Source organism: Lontra canadensis, unplaced genomic scaffold (genome assembly GCF_010015895.1).
Source record: "Lontra canadensis isolate GAN:19392208 unplaced genomic scaffold, GSC_riverotter_1.0 scaffold34, whole genome shotgun sequence".
Lineage (NCBI taxonomy): Eukaryota > Metazoa > Chordata > Mammalia > Carnivora > Mustelidae > Lontra > Lontra canadensis.
In genome coordinates, this window is record NW_022631028.1 from 3,736,853 (window position 1) to 3,753,187 (window position 16,335).

The following is a 16,335-nucleotide window of genomic DNA, read 5'->3' on the forward strand; positions in this document are numbered from 1 at the left end:
CACATGGGGTCGTGGACATGTCTCTCTGCCACGGGCACACAGCCCAGCTTCTTAGGCAGGAGACCGAGTCGGGAGGAAGCCAGGCCGGGCGGGCCCCTTCCTCCGCACGTGCACTAAGCGCTTCCCTGACACCTTCCACACACCCTGTGGAGTGGTTTCTAACCAGCGCCGGGCGCCAGGACTGCGGTGAAGTGTGGGCTTTCCTTTTTCCTGCTTTAATGGAGAAGATTTCACACACCACCATGGGCAGGGGGCGCAGTGTCACGAAGCCCACAGGGAGCCCTCACGCGGCTGCACAGCCCCCGACGGCGGGAGGCTCACTTCCCCGCTGCCGCACCGCGGCCCAGCCCGGCTGGCGGAACGGGGATCCAGGTCACAGGCATCGCGCCATTTCATTCCTTCATCCAAGAAGAGGATTCTTTTTTTCCTTCTTCAACATAACCATGAGACCATCCTGTCTAAATAAGTGCGTGTATTTAATCATATTAAGGAATTCCTGGCCCCATCTCCCTCAGTTGTCTGCTTCCTGCCTTCATTCTGACACACGAACAGAGCCTCCAGCCCCGGGACTCTGCTCAGCGGGGCTGGGTGGGAGGAGGCTGGAGACGGCGTATTCCAACAAGGTCCTGGGTCTTAGGACCAGGTCAGTGTGGAAGCCGCTGCCTTCAGGGAGCCTGCGTCCGACAGCACGGGGTGAGTGAGGCACACGGACTTAGGACTTAAAGCAGAAGTGCTGAACCTAGCCCAGCGGGGAGGAGAGAAAACACCAGGGAACGGACTGCGGCAATTGGGAAGGCAGCACCGGGCTCCAGACACAGGCTGCGCTCTGCACAACCCCGGACCACCTGCGCTCACACGCCAGAACCTCGCGGATGTCACGCTACCTAAGAAGTGGCTCCCGGTTCCACTGGAGGGACCCACCCCCCGGAAGCCCCGGTGGCGCCGCCCGCCGCGCTGCCCCTGCCCCCCACATCCGTGCGTTCGGGCGGAGGCCAGCGTCAGAGAGGGCGGCCCCTGCAGGACGCGGCGTGCTCTGCCCCGCAGCTCCACCACAGTGCTGTCCTGCCGGTTCCCCGCCTGCTAGGTACGGGGCCCAGGAGGGGCTGAGGCAGAGCACGTTTTTAGGGAAGGAAAAGGAGACTGACAGACTTTTTGACATGCGTCCGAATGTCAGAATACAGGATGCTCAAGGAGAGGGAGAGTTGTGAGGGAGCCGAGAGGGCAGATTCTCACTCAGAGCTCCGAGTCTACAAGGTGTGTAAAAACCACACTTTTCAAAACCAGTGTGAAGCTCTAACTCTACAGACTCCCCCTCCCCCCGCCACAGGCTCCCCTGGAACCCCACGCTCCGCTGCGGCTCTTGGGCTGTTTGCCTGACACAGTCTGCTCCCCGTCACCCAAGGCGGCTTGCGGAGATGGAGTGGGACTGACTCTTCCTGCCCGCCTGGAGTTTCCAGTCAGCGGTCACGGCTGCTCCCATCCCCACTCCTGGAGGGTCCGTGCGGGACACATGCAGGGGGGGCTGGTGCCGCACGGAGGCAGGCAGGTGGGATGAGGGCAAACTGTGAGCTGCAGAGCCTGTACGGACCCTCCCTGCCGTGCGCTCCGGGGCCGCGCCCCTGCACCCGTGCCTCCTCGACCACGGAACGGTGGCCTCACACAGCGTGCACTCAGGAGGTTGTTAGGTACAACACGTATGCACACGCCCTGCAGAGTAAGCAACAAACTCTAGGAGCTTCAAGTAAAAACACCAGAAACCTCAAGAAATAGCTGTTACATCAACTCCCAGTAACGACTGTTTCTGTTCAACGTTACGACGGACAACAAAAGTACTGACCAGAGACGCCAAACCACGAACAGTTCTTGGCTTGAGAATTTCACACCATTTCTAGGAATTAGAAGGGCAAGACTTTGTGCAAAAGCAAGACCAAAAATTCAGCTGTTTTCCTGTCAGTCACAAATTCAGCAGGAAAGAAAATCTAACAGACCGCTGAATACTAGTCTTCCGCCCCAGGGAAACCACCACCCGGGGCAGTGAGGACACCACCGGCCAGAGAAGGGCTGGGATGCCTTGGTTCCCTCAGACTTTTCTTCCCAAACAAAAGAAGATATATGTGAGCCAGCCCTGCTCCAGCTGGGCCCAGAACAAAGGAGGTATGGGGGAGCCTCAGAACCGCTGTGCACCCGCCCCACAGAAGCTACAGCTCAGAGACACTCACAGCTTGCTGAGATTGTCCAGCCCCATAAAAGCGCCACTGGTGTCCTCTATCGTGCCGGAAATCTCGTTATGGTCCAGATCCCTGGGGAGGAGACAGAAAGATAGTTCACCATCCAGCCTGAGTTCTCAACTCTCTTTCACGACAAGTGGGAAAACAGACACCCACTCGGCCACCTGGAAGCTGAAAACATCTGGGTGGATTCTAGACGCCTAGCTACAACGTACAAGGTTGGCACAAGGGTAAACACTGGGCCACAGAAAGCCCATTCCACACACCTCATGGCATGGTGTGGCCTGGTGTTCCCGGCCTTCCCACAGAGCAGACGCACCCCTCAAAGATGGAGCCCCCCCACCCAGCTCCACGGGCTGCTCCCATGTGGGTAGGGCCAGGGCCCAGGGCAGGAAGAGGGTGCAGATAGCACGTGGGAACCCACCCCCCCAGAGCAGGCATCTGACCACGGATACAGAGAATGAGCCTGAAAGGTTCTCTAAGGTTCCTGTCTGCTCTCACACTGACCAGAGTCCCTTTCCCAGACTTGACTGAGAAATGGCCCAAGGCACACAGAGGAAAGGGACAGTGAAGGAGTCCCCTGCACAGGGTCCTCCCTAGGACCACTCCATGCTGGCAAGTAGGTTTGGAGGCTGGAATCGTCCCTCCTCACTGGGCCTGCAGAGGCGCTGACTTGGAGCCAGGGACGACATCTGGGCGCTGAGTCAGACTTGTGACCCACTTGCCAGGGCTGGTGGATGAGGCCAACTTCTCAGCCCAGTCTCCTCCAACAATGCAGATCACAAGGCGGATGACTCAGCTTCCTTCCCCCAGCTTCCAGGGCAGATCCCAGTGCCAGGCAAAGCTCCCACCTGGTGACCAGGCCCCCGCTCTGCCCCACCAGCAGCCCCTCCAACGGGACCCATGATTCTGGGTTCCTGCGCCTTCCTTTCCCAAACCCTTTCCGATGCAGAAAGGGACGCTGCTCCTGGTCCCGTGAGAGCCTTCATGAGGAATCAGCACTGCCAGGAGGGAGGGGAGCTCTGCCTGAGAAGTGCAGTGCTCCTTCTGACCTTTATTTTAGAGCAGAAAGCTCGGAGCGCCAAGATTCTGCTGTTGGAAGGGACCCCTCCTGTCAGTGGGTCTCTCCTTATTATGTTCAGACTAAAAGCTGGGGACCCAGAGCTACCATTGTGTGTGCCTGTCTCCTCGCTCCTCGCTCTGGCTGCCAAAGCTTTTCTCTTCTTTCTGGCTCAGCCTGAATGTTGCCGGCCTTGTTATTCGGGCCTTGCAAGCACTCAAAAGCTGGCTGACCTCGGCTTTAATGGCCTGGCATCCGGGCTCTTTCACACTCCCTACAATGGCCCAGCACTGAAGCCGACGCTGGCGTCTGGGCCAGGTGCAAGTGCACAAGGCCTCCCTCCCTGTCACACCAGAGCAGGCCCTCTGTGCAGTGGGGCACGCCGGGAAGGAGGCTTACGAATCCCACTGTGACTGTCCGGCGGAAACCGTCCACCCCTCTCTGGGGGCTGAATGCCCAGAGTTGCCTGGAAGTTCTCTGGAGCCAACAAAGGAAAAATTTTAACTCCTAGAAGAGCATCCTGAAGCCACATCTGGGAGCCCTACCTAGTAAGGAACTTAAAGGACGTCGTTGCCTCTACTTTGTTAAGTGACCCTACTGAAACTCAGGGAAAGACACAAGATTTCCTAAATGCCTCTCCTGAAATAGGGCCTCCTGGACCCAGAGTGTGCTGACAGCACTCGGGGAAGATTCCAGAGACAGAAGGAACACACGGCGGCCGTGTTGCTCCCAGCAGCGGGACCCAAGCATCCCACCAGGGGCGCGGCAGGTAACGGCAAGCTTCTGGGCCACTGTCACCCCGTCAGCGCCACCCTGGGGGGACTGAGACATTTTTCTGCTCAACCAGTTTTTCAGCTAATTCTATGAGTATGTGATATTCTCCACACGCAGTGGGTCAGTTCTGGACCCAGTTCTGACCCGAGAGCAATGAGAAGGGAATTCAACAAGGCAGCTGGCTGGCTCCGTGGTGCCTTCCCCGCCGGAAGACCCCTTCATTCTGTCAGCCCCCCATGAACAACGTACAGAACACGCAGGTTTCGGAGGCCCCTGAAGGCGCCTTCCGCGATGTGGCTGATGGAGTTGTGGCTGAGGCGCAGGACGCTCAGGCTGCTCAGGTCGGACAGGCTCTCCTCATCCAGCCGCGTGAGGCTGTTGAAGGACAAGACCCTGCGGGAGGGAGGGACGCACACGTCGTCACTGTCGTGTCCCCCGGGCACGCCCTGCCCCTGCCCACTCCTGAATATGGAGCCACAGTCAGCAGGGTCTTGGTGGGACGAGAGGACACTGGCAGGCTCACCACACTTCCAAGGGCCAGAGGGGTCGTGCAGCTAGAAACCCCCCAGCGCCCCACCCCCAGCTCCTGGAACGTCTGTGTAGGTCCCGGAGACCAGAAAGCCTGTGAAGCTGTGAGGATGACACAAGGTCATACAACACGAGAACCCTGAAGGCTCCAATCCCTCCTGCCAGGGTGCACGGCTGGGGGAGGGGGGGGGTCCTGGACTCAGGCTATCAGAAACAGCTCGGGACAGGGCCTTCCCAGCGTCGGGAGCAAGGGAGCCCAGTCACACCGCCGACGTCGGCCAGCAGAGGGCACCACTAGCCGCTGCGTGGACCCAGCCCACCTCTCACAACTCGCAGCCTTCCCAGGTAAGAGTCTCCTGCCTCCATGCCCCCACCGCAGCCGGCCTCCAAGCAGGATGCCCCCCTCGTACTGTGAGCAGGACAGGGAACACAGACCCAAATCCCACAGCGTCCCCCAGCACCAGAATCAAACCTTCCTCCCAGCACGCCCTCCTGCACCTCTGCCACCACACGGCCCTGGGTTGGCCACTTGTCCTATTTGTCCTCATCATGGTTGAAAAATGGGAAATTTGGGCTGGGGCGGGAAGAAGCAAAAAAAAAAAAAAAAAAATTCGGAGAAGATTAATGGGTTTTTAAAGGTGGCAGGGAGAAACATTCCTTCCCTCCTAAGGAAATAAGTCATGGTGTCTGTCAGTTGGAAGGACCTGGCAAGTGGTCAAAACTACATCCTCACCTGCAATTACAGAATTTAGCTGAGAGGAGGGGCCGGAAATGCTGGAAAGCTATCCTAACCTGCCTCTGAGGTTCCTGACGCCTGGCAAACTGATAGGCGGTTGAGGCATTTCCGTGACCTTCTCTGCCCCTGGTAACGGGGACAGACGACAGCTTACACTGCCCTACCTGCCAGACAGGGGCCCAGGGGACACACTTTCACCACCGCCTCAAAACCAGCGGTGCTCGGGCCTCACTCAGCAACGGGCCTGGCTCGGGCACAGGGGATGGAGAAGGCTTCTCTCGCTCCCTCATGGTTCCCAGGCCTGGACAGCAACCAAGTAGGAGACTGGGGGGTTTTCTGGGGGCCACAGCCTGAGCCAAGAGCTGGCCAGAAGCCATCCATACCATGTAAGAATAACGGGCAGCCGCACTGCCATGAAGGGCCAGGAAGCCACGTGCGCCAGGTTAACAACACGCACCCACGGAGGGTACGTCAGAGGAAAGAGGCGGGACTATGGGTTTTTACAGGAGATAATCACGGGCTCAGTGAAATTCGAAATCCAAGCCAGAGAAATACAGAGAAAGAGAGAAAAATACCACCACAAGACTCAACACTGAGTTTAAACATCGCCTTGCTGGCCTGGTGAGGTCAAGAGGGAGACAAGACAGAGGCCTGGCACTTTTAAGAGCGGTTCATTTCAGTAGGTGAATCTTCAACAGTGAAGCCTACAAAAAAAGAAAACCCACCCAGACCCTCTTATAAACACAAACACAATGGACTAAGCTGGAACGGATAAACCTGGAGGGCATCACGGGGGAAGAGCCCATACGGCAAGGAGCTACTCTTTTCCTCCAATAGCACACCCATCTTCTGCAGGGGGTCAGAAACAAACAGGCACACGTGTGCCCTCCAGGGGCCACCAGTGACGCATGGACACCGCGCCATGGCCAGGCCCTCCTGCCATGAGCAGGTAGGTCACCATCAGTGACCCAGGCCCGAGGCCCGGCCCGCAGCCCAGTGTGGGGGTGTCCGGAAGGGAAAAGGGACCACACATCGTGCAGGGAGGAGCACAGGCAGTTCGCCCCCTGCCGCAGGAGGACAGAGAGGGGACAGGGAAGGGATCAAGGGCCGGGATGATGTGTCTAAGGGAAGGAAGGTGGGCGCCCAGACCATGCAGTTCTCCCACTGTCAGGGTGTCACTGCCACTCCGATCCCTTCTGTGTGAGCCCCAGTAAGCCTTGTCACTAGAGACATACACACACGTCCCCGGGTGGAGATGCCAATGGACGAGAGCCCTCCAGACATCTGCAAGGAGAACACCCATGTAGGCTTCCCTTCTGGAACCCTCTCCAAGGCCTAGAAGGCCCTAGGGACGCAGGCTGCCTGCTGGGATCCCCGCAGCCCCAGCTCATCTGGAAGCAGGGGTGCAGAGAGGAGCTCAGGAGCGTGTCCAGCTCAAAGCGCCGAGTTCCGCACGGGGCCTGGCTGGCTGGGGCCGTCCTCCCCCGACACGGGCCGCAGGGTGCCTGCCCCTGAGCGCCCTGCCCTCCCAGAGCTGGGCGAGGCTGCGGGCCCCGGACCCCAGCAGCGCCACCGCTCTGGAAGGGTCACCACAGGCAGTCTCTCCACACAGGGTGAAAGCGGGACACTTACAACTCGTGCAGCTTTGGGCAGAAGCTCCAGCCTTCACGGTTAATGCGGGCGATGGAGTTGCCGCTCAGGTGCAGCTGGTGCAGGGCCGAGAGGCCGTACAGCCAGCCCCGGTTCACCTCCACCAGGCTGTTGTACTCCAGGTGCCTGCAACGACAGCGCAGGGGTGAGGGCCCTGAGGAGCTGACGACGGCGGCGGTGTGGTGCGTGAGAGGCTGATGGCGGGGGGGACCGGGGGGGCAGCTGGGACAGACGTTGGGGAGGACCCGCCAACCCAACCGGCAGATGGCCCTCAGTGGCAGGGCCAACCTGGGAGCTCGAAGGGCAAGGGGAGACTTCCTTGAAGTGACCTGTTTAGCCAAGGACAAGCGAACCAGGCACCCAACTGGGGTTCCGAGCACAAGGCCCAGCAACAGCTGAGCCCCTAAAAGGAAGAGAAAGTAGAGAAGGTAAGGGGTACCTTGTGTCCCCCTCTTAGAGATAAGGAAACGGAGGCTGGGAGAAGTTAGATACCGTGTCCAAAAATCCCTGTGCAGCCGTGCAGGCGGTGAGGGGCTGGCGTTCAAACCCAGGCCTGGCCCTCCAAGTCAGCACTCAGGACCGTGGTGCCTGGAGACACACCTGAGCTCCGGGGTCAGACTACTTGGATTTAAATCCCAGTTCTGCCACTTTACTGGCCGAATGGGGCTAAAACATGGGTAAGATAGAGAGACCCGAGGGTAGCAACTTCACAAGGCCGTTACGAGAAGCAAACAGGAAAAGGCCTGGATTTCAGCACAGTGCGGAGGGCTTGGCTCCCACCGAGGTGCCCAAGTGAGGACATTCTTACACTGGTTTCCGACCCCGCACGCCTGAGCCCAGGACAGCCCCAGCACACTGGCCTCTAATTCCGGTGCTGCCCCACGTTCCTATTACAAGGCCTTTGGGCAGCGAGGTTTTGCTCTTGTCGGTCTCGCTTTCTGCCTCTGCTCAAAATGTGAGCACATTTATAAACAACCCTCGACGTGTATGAATGCGCTGGACATAAAAACCAAAGGGCACGGACTGACTCCATTTTCTTCTGGGAGCTCTCTCAGCACAGAACCACTTGGATTTCGAAGTTCAAAACAACAGATTGAAGGCGGTCAAGGAAAAGTGCTTTTGAACTGATAGAAAGAGATGTGCAGTGAACCCCCAGGGCCAGGAAGGGAGGAGGGAATGAAGACCACAGAGCTAGCAGATGCCCTCATCCCACTGAGTGCGTGGATCGGGGGGGGGGCGGGAGGGGGGTCATCAGAGAGGCTTCTGATACAGAGCAGGGCACAGAGCTGCGAGACGGGATACAGGGTTTTGTTTCCTGCTTCCACTGCAACTATCACAGAGGACATGAACACAGAGATGTAACTTCCAGACCCTGGAGGGGAGAGGGTGTGTGTGCGTGGGCGTGTGCACATGTACACACACATGTGGGGCTCCTGAGCAAGCTGCATCACTGACCGTAACACAAGTCTCCAGCTGACCCACCAAGATGGGTGGAAACCAACAAGGAGGGGCGCCTGGCTTGCTCAGGTGTCTCTTGGTCTCAGGGCTGTGAGTCTGAGACCCACGCTGGGTGTACAGATTGCTTAAAAATAAAATCATGAAAAAAAAAGAAAACCACCCAGGAAAGGACAACCAGAGACTGTCCTTTGGGAGCAGAAGTGGCGTAAAGATGGGCTGGGGGGAGAGGAGCCAAGGCCCCATTTCTGTCCTCTCTGACTGTACTCCGTCATGAGTGTATGTTGCTGACCGCTGAAAAACTCATTTAGATGTTTAAAAATGGAAGACCAGTAACGGCCTTTTCTGCCCTTCTCCACACGCCTTCCTGCCGCTGCTTTTCGGGACTCAGCCTGCAGGCGTGCTCTGCGGCCCCACACATCTGGCGGGAGGGAGGGCTCCCTTGTAAAAAGTGGAACATTGGCACCACAGGGCCTGCTAAGCTCACGAAACATAAATAAATCTCCCGGGAGGAACTCGACACTGGGGGCCCACCTGCACATCCAGACAGACTGTCAAGTCCCAAACAGGGAGACAGGGACCTTCCTGCCATCGGTGGGAGGGGCCCACTCTGCGGCCCGCTGCCTACCAAGGACGCGCTGTGGGAGAGAAGCCCAAGCTAATGGGCTCTGCCTTCCGCCTTCAGCAGCCTGCTTCCCCGACCAGACCCACGGGAACTCCCCCGAGACTTTCCTCACCTCTGAGAAAAAGACTCTTAGATTGGGCAAAGCCACCAAAGCTACTGAGTGGGGCCCAGCCTCCCGAGACCCAGAGGGCAGGGGGCCAGGCCCGGCAGAAGTCCTCAGTGACGCTTCGAGGCAGGGGGCTGAAGGAGCCCAGCCCCGCACTTACAGCACATGGATCCTGGACAGTCCCCAGAAGGCCCCGTCCGTGAGCTTGCTGATGTTGTTTCGCTGGAGCCTGAGCACCTCCAGACTGTCAAGTCCCTGGAATGTCAGGCCCTCGATGATCCGAATGCGATTCCTATTCAGGTCCCTAAAGAGAGGAAGGCCTTGGGCTCAGAGGTCACACAGCACATGTTCCCTGCCTACACCCATTCTCACAGAGGCCCGGCTGGGTTCCTGGCCAGCAGGGAGAACCATGGTGAGGATGTCCCAGCAAAGCCCAGACGGACTGCGGGGGCCCACCAAGTATCCTCCAGCTGCTCCTGCCCGCGGTGCAGCCAGAGACAGGGACCGGGCCACAACTCATGAAGGGAAGAGGGCACGGGGTTCCACAGAAGCCAGTCCCACCATGCCTCCCTATGACTGACCCATGACTCTGCAGTGAGGAGGTGGGCATGACTCAGGATGGGGATGTCTTAGGTGAGGTATCTCTTAGCTCAGCAACAGAAATCCATACCAGATGCCCTGACCCGGGAAAAACCTAACCACTGGACAGCAGACAGCAATGGCGGTTTCCACTGGAGGCGTTAATGGGGTCTCTACCGCTGGAGAGGAGTGAGTGCATGTGGGGGAGGAGGGGAGCTGACACACCAGAAAGCTCACACAGCTGGCTTCCAACCCCGGTGTGATAAAACCTCAGTGCACCAAAAGACTTCAGGAATCTGGGTGGGCTGGGTCCATTAGTAACACTGGGGGTAGGGAGGGGAGAACACAGGGCTGACCAGAAGGCCCTTGGTTTTCCCCAAATACTTCTGTAGTGTCTCACGATGATGCCCCACACATGACATCCTGAGCATCACAGACCTTCTCCAGGGCTGAAGAGACCAGAGCTCTCCCGCACAGATGTGTGTGTGAGAATGAGTGTGTGCTGGAGTGTGAATGAGTGTATTGTGAGAATGTGTGTATGTGTGACAGCAAGTGTGTGTGTGAGAGAGAGGGAGAGGGAAGCACAGACCTGAGAGCACTGGCGGGCAGGGCACCCTGTCTTGCTGCCAAACCTGGCCCTGAGCAACTGCTGTGTTCTGTGTAAACCCAGTCTCTGGTGCTGGCTTCGTTTCCCGAGAGACACTCTTCTCATACAAAGAGAACACAGGAAAACAAAAAACCAGGGAGCAAAGGATCCACTGGGTTCCAAGAAATAGGTTTTCTTGAATCCAAACCCTGTGCATTCTTAGGAGGGCACTCAGCTTTGGCTATCAAAAAACAAAACAAATAAATCCTTTCTTAACAAAAAACCAAACCAACTACCTTGTAATATTTATCAGCAAGATGATGGCCCACCTCTTCTTCCTCTCAGACTGCTGGTAGACACCATAACATCCACAGTACAGATTTTATGGGAACTTACATACATACACACACGCGCGCAACCCCTAAGACAAATGCCCCAACCGGGAGCCCAAGCATTAGCCAGGATCAGCCGACCAGCAGGATTCTGCATTTCATTTTGGAACGTGCCAGTGAGGACAAGCATGTATATCCTCAGTGGATCTTGGTTTCTCTACAACCTGAGGCAGCCCACAGGCACCAGACCCAGCGTCTAATTTGCTTTTATTAGGTGTCGCCACAGGGCCATTAAGGATAGTTTATGCAGAGCCTGACGGAGGCGGGGTGAGGAAGGGGCTGCATTTGGAACACGGTCCGTGGGGACATCTGGCCTCCATCAGGTCTGGCTCACCTTAATGAAAGCGAGGGTTCTGATACTCACAGCTGTGTCAGCCTGGGTAACTTGAATGCTTTCATGGGAAGGTGGGTGATCCTGTTTTTGCTCAGGCGAAGCAATACCAGCGACCGTGACAGGCCATCGAACGCTCCCGACTCCAGGGTGCCAATCCGGTTGCTTGCCAGGTTGCTGGACCGGCGCAGGACAGAGAACACAGGGGTCAGTAGGGGCCTTCCTCATTCTGTCACAGACACTAGTAGGGCTGGGGACAAAAGCCAGCACACACCCAGAGGGACCAGTTTCCGACGACACACTTATCATCTTTACTCTTAGACAGGGGAGCCAGGAAATCTGGCCACTTTGGGCCTCGATGGACAGGTCACTGGGGCTGCCTTCCATTGTGGGGGAGGGGTCAGTGTCCTTGACCTTTGTCCCAGCACCCTCACAATCCAGTCAGGCTGTGCACAGGGCCGGTCTCCAGAGCTACCTGCAGGATTCCCCCAATACCCACTAACCAAGAGTGAGGGTTCAAAGCTGATGAGAAAAACCCTAGAATCAGAAAGCAAACCTCCAGGCAAGGTCACAACAGATTTATTAATGTAGGGAAACAGCCCTAAATTTTAGTTACTTATTCAAATATTTATTTTTTTATTCTAGATAGAGTGCCTACGTGGGGAGAGGGGCAGAGGGAGAGTATCTCCAGCAGACTCCTTGCTGAGCAGGGAGCCCGACTCAGGGCTCGGTCCATGACCCCAAGATCATGACCTAAGCCGAAATCGGGAGTCGGATGCTCAACTGACTGAGCCACCCAGGGGCCCCATCAGCCTTAAATTTTACGGCGGTTCTCACTATACAACTTTATGTATATTTATATATAAATATATACACACACAGACTCTTATAAATGTGCGTAAGCCAATTCATCTCAATCATTTCCAGTGTATCAAAGAAACACTAGTTGAGGAGACCTGCACGGGGTCCCTCTGGACAACAGGCAATTCTGTAACGGGATGTCCACTCAGAGGACTGCGCACGTACACAGCACCTCCCCTCAGAGTGCGCGGCAACGTACAGGCCCTACCTGTGCGCACATTCCACCAACACAAAGAGGGAGAAACAGAGAGAAAAGGGAAGACCAATATGTTATTCCTCTCAGAAGTTGCCACTACAACCTTTCCTTCCGCCTTCCCTGGACAAAGGCTGCTTTTTTGTGGCTGAAACAAAAAAGGAGAAAGACCAGAGAGCATCTGCTTCCAGAGAGCCAGGAGGGGATGAGGCACTTTTTGCCTCTCCCTCAGGCCGTGGCCCAGCGCCGGGCACACGGGGACCCCGTGCCAGCGGGGCTGCACTCTTCGCTCCTGACACTCCACAGCAGAGAACGGTCTGTGTCATGGAGACACACCGGCCAGGAGCTGCCAAGACAGCAAGGCCCTCCTGCTTCCATGCAGAAGGAGGTCAGTGCCATTCAGTTCGGTGGCTGCTGGTTTCTCTGTCCCAAGCCAGGGAGGTCCAAGTGGCAAGTGGGCACCTCTGAAGGCCCCAGGTGGGGGGTGTAGCACTGTCCCCCGGCCTCACAAAGGCCAGGGCACCTCCCGTTTCCAATTCTGCAGACTTGATGCTGCCTAAGAAAGAAATCACTCCCCCTCCTTGGGGTCTTGGACAAGTCATGTGCCAGCCTTGGCCTCCCTGAACAGAGGGGGTCAAAACAACCCCTAAATGAGCCTCACGAATGAGCCCCCAAATGACTCAGGATCGGTCACGACACAGTGGGTGAAAGCTCACATGTCATCGGAAGACACCTCTGGAGCCTGGGTTTTTAGTTTCTTCCCCAGAGCAACATTTCCCTACCAACAAGCAGTAAGCTCAACAGGTGTGAACGGCACTTCCTCCCTGCTCCCATCTGCTGGGTGTGAGGAAGGGCTGTGAGGACGGGTGAAAGGGACACAGACCCACAGAGACCTAAGAGGTCCTGGGAACCGCACGAGGGCATACGTGCCTCCTGGAAGAGCCCCTGCGCCAGGCTTCAGGAGGGTGGTGCCTGACAATCAGCCTCAGCAGGGAGGCCTCCCCGCAGGGCCGTTTGCTAAACACCCCTGAACCTTCTTCTCTCCTGGCTCTCCTGGGAGCAGCCCAGGAAGTGAGGACGAGCGCGGCACCAGTCCGTGGGAGCTGGCCGCTCTCCCAAGTGGTGGGTCTGGGAGACTCCTTTGCCTCTCCCTGCCTCGGCTGCCACGGTGCCGGCAGACGAACGCTGCTCCGTGAGGAGACGCTCTGCAGAAGTGCCAACAGGAGACAGCGGACCAGGGTCCCCCGCCCAACCCCCTGAGACTCGGCAGGCACAGTGCGGGGGGCGGGGGGGACCACGCACTCTGCGTCCACCCCCAGGGGGCCAACAGCAGAGCAGGGCACTTACAGTTCCTTGAGTGGCAGCCCATGCGGAAAGCAGGTGTTCCCGATCTCTGTGATGTTGTTGGAGCTCAAGTCCAGCACCTCCAGGGAGAGGTAAGCCTGCAGCCGACTCCCCTCCACGCCGCGGATCTTATTGTGCTGCCTGAAACACACAAAGGAGGGGACTCAAACATGTCTCTTTGCAAAGAAACAACATTTTCCCCATCGTTTCTTCCAGACATCTCCTTCTCTAGCAGATTCAGAAAATTCTCAAAGTCGTGGTGTTCTTCAAATGATGCCTCCCTGTTTTCTGCAAAGTTACCACCTGCTTGGCTGGTGCGACAGAGAACTGAATTTTCTGGCAGCCACTAGATTGTCTGCCCAAGTGCAAAGCCTAGGCTGCTCTCCCCAAGGATGAGAACACAGGGGTCATGATGTCATGTGGAGAACACCGAGACCAGAATTCAGAACTCACCAGTGCATGTTCCCATAAAGAATGTGCCTGGTGAAATCTGCCAGCTCCAGGGGCGGTTCCCATCTAGAACCTTCAGAGCAGAGCCCAGCCCCATCACGTACTGGACTGCAGGCACCAGAGCCCAGAGTTCAGGTCTAATCCAACTCACTGCCTCATGACACACCTCATATTTTGCCAGGCGTGAAGACAGGCACAAGGGATTTTTTTTTAAATGACACGCTTCTGACAACCTAAGGGGGGAACGTGAACTTGGTGCTTGTTCTACCTGGAGTCGAACCCTCATACCCTCCTGACTCTACCCCCTTGATTGCTCTGCTCCTTGGGCTCCTCGTATGGAAGATGAGGTCACAACCCCTTCAGGGACGTGGATCGCCCAGCCAAAACTGCACGAAAGCTGACTTTAACCCCAGTGCTCCGAGTGCTTAACCCCTGAGAAAGGCATTTTACCACTATGACTTAATTACACCTGTAGCCCTCTTTCTGGAAAGCCCCCAGTCTGACCGAGGGGAGTTATTAACCAGGAGAAAGACAACAAGTGCTAACCAGGGCTGGAGGCTCCCCCACTGTGGGTTTGGCTCCGCTGGGCAGATTCAAACCACAGAGGCCCTAATCCCAATACTCAGATACTTCAGGATCTGCTGGGTGGTAGAGCTGGGCCTCGGGTCCCGGGCGCTCACACGGGCCAGTTTCTGAGTCAACAGTGTCAGGCTCCCTCGCCAATCAAAGCATTCTTGAACACAACACAAGAAAGCCAGGCGTTGCTTACCAAGTGGCATCTCTTTTAAACAAACACTTGACCAAATCGGTTCCAAAAGGCATAAACAAGGCTCTCTTTCCCAGAAGCTCTGGGGCAGCCTGTCCACTCCTTTGTTTTTTTCACAACTCTCCCAGGCCCTGAACCCAAAAATCCATTTACAAGGGCACAGCTCCGCACACGGGGAAGTCTCCCCAGCATGAAAGGCCACTTTTCCCTTCGCGTCCACTTGCCGCCCGCACCCCCCCGCCCACAAAGTGACTTCCTTTTAGTTCTTTATTATGTTCTTAATAAAGATGGTCTCTTCAGTTTGGGGACTCTAAAAGAAAAAGGAAAAAAGAAAAGAAAACCTTTATTATGTTAAGTATGGGAAAAGAACATGAAATAAAGGCAGCAGCACTGAACCTCATCCAGCAACTGTGAATGCAGGACCGGGGAGCCAGGAAAAGAGGGGCTGAGAAAAGCAGGCACGCAGCACCGGTGGCCCCAAGTCACGCTAAATGGGCCCAGACACACAGGAAGGGGCCACAGGACAGCTGCAGGGCCCCCTCCACACACACTTCTCCCACGGCGCCTCGTCTCTCTCCTCTGTCTCTGCCTTTCATTTTCCACCTTTCTTGGTCTCCCTTGTTTATTCATGGACTCAACGTGTTCTGGGCCCCAGGGTGGCCCAGGCCCACTCTGGAGGAAGGACGCGAAGATGACACGGGGCTCTTCCATGTGCACAGACGTCCCCCGTTGGCCAAAGAGGCAGCCCCGGGAAAGAGACACAACCAAGCATGGGAGTGAGAACAGAGGCACAGGGGACGAATTGTGCCAGAAGCACTGAATTCCATGCCTTGAGCAGTTTGTGGGGACCAGTGCCAGAGGCAGGAGGTGGACACGGGGAAGACACAAACCAGAGTGCGCTGGCAAGGCCTCCCCGGCCAACCTGGGGAGTAAGGACTCCATGTCACCACGGTCCGGGACAGCGGGGGCAGCAACACGGGGACAGATACAAGAGAAGAGTAAGAGAGGGGCCCATGGGATCTGGAGAGCACAGCTGGGGCCTGCATTAAACAGTGATGCTCAAGGTTCTAGTCTGCAGATACTAAGGTAACCGGGTTAGCAGGTTAGTGGCTACACCTTGCATCCTTGTCTGCTCACGGTTTACTCCCAACAACACAGTGTCCAGAGAGATCCTGCTAAGACATGCCAAGGAATGGGGGAGCCATTTGTGAATCACCTATCGGATAAGGGATTAGTATCTAGAATATATAAAGAACTCCTAAAGCTCAACAACAACAACAACAAAAAAACCCCAAACAACCTAATTTTAAAAAATGGGCAAAGGACTGGAACAGACATTTCTGCAAAGAAGACATACAAATGGCCAGTGAGCAATGAGAAGATGTTCACCATCACTAACCTCACACTCATGCAATGGCTACTGTTGAAAAAACACAAGTGTGGACGTGGATGTGGAGAAATGGGAACCCCAGCGCCATGCTGAAGAAAATGGTCCAGTGGTTCCTCAAAAAATTAAGTATCGCACGGCCCAGCTGTGCCACTTCTGGCTGTATATCCCCAAGAATAGAAAGCAGGTCTGAAACAGAACACACCTGGCCAGGTTCTCTGAACCCACAGGCTCCTCCTCCCTATGCGTCTCTCTCTCTCTCTCTCTCTCTCTCTTACACACAC

The 16,335-nt window shown here is 56.4% G+C and overlaps 1 protein-coding gene across 1 annotated transcript in view; it reads right to left on the bottom strand.

The window, feature by feature from the left end:
* LRIG1 (leucine rich repeats and immunoglobulin like domains 1) overlaps positions 1-16,335 on the bottom strand; it is a 109,566-nt gene that overhangs the window by 21,694 nt on the left and 71,537 nt on the right. Inside the window, exons 4-9 of the mRNA XM_032867343.1 lie at positions 13,452-13,589; positions 11,084-11,227; positions 9,323-9,466; positions 6,959-7,102; positions 4,312-4,455; positions 2,220-2,300 (exon numbers count right to left, since the gene is read on the bottom strand). Of these exons, the coding sequence (XP_032723234.1) occupies positions 2,220-2,300; positions 4,312-4,455; positions 6,959-7,102; positions 9,323-9,466; positions 11,084-11,227; positions 13,452-13,589 (795 nt within the window). The remainder of the gene's footprint in view (positions 1-2,219; positions 2,301-4,311; positions 4,456-6,958; positions 7,103-9,322; positions 9,467-11,083; positions 11,228-13,451; positions 13,590-16,335) is intronic.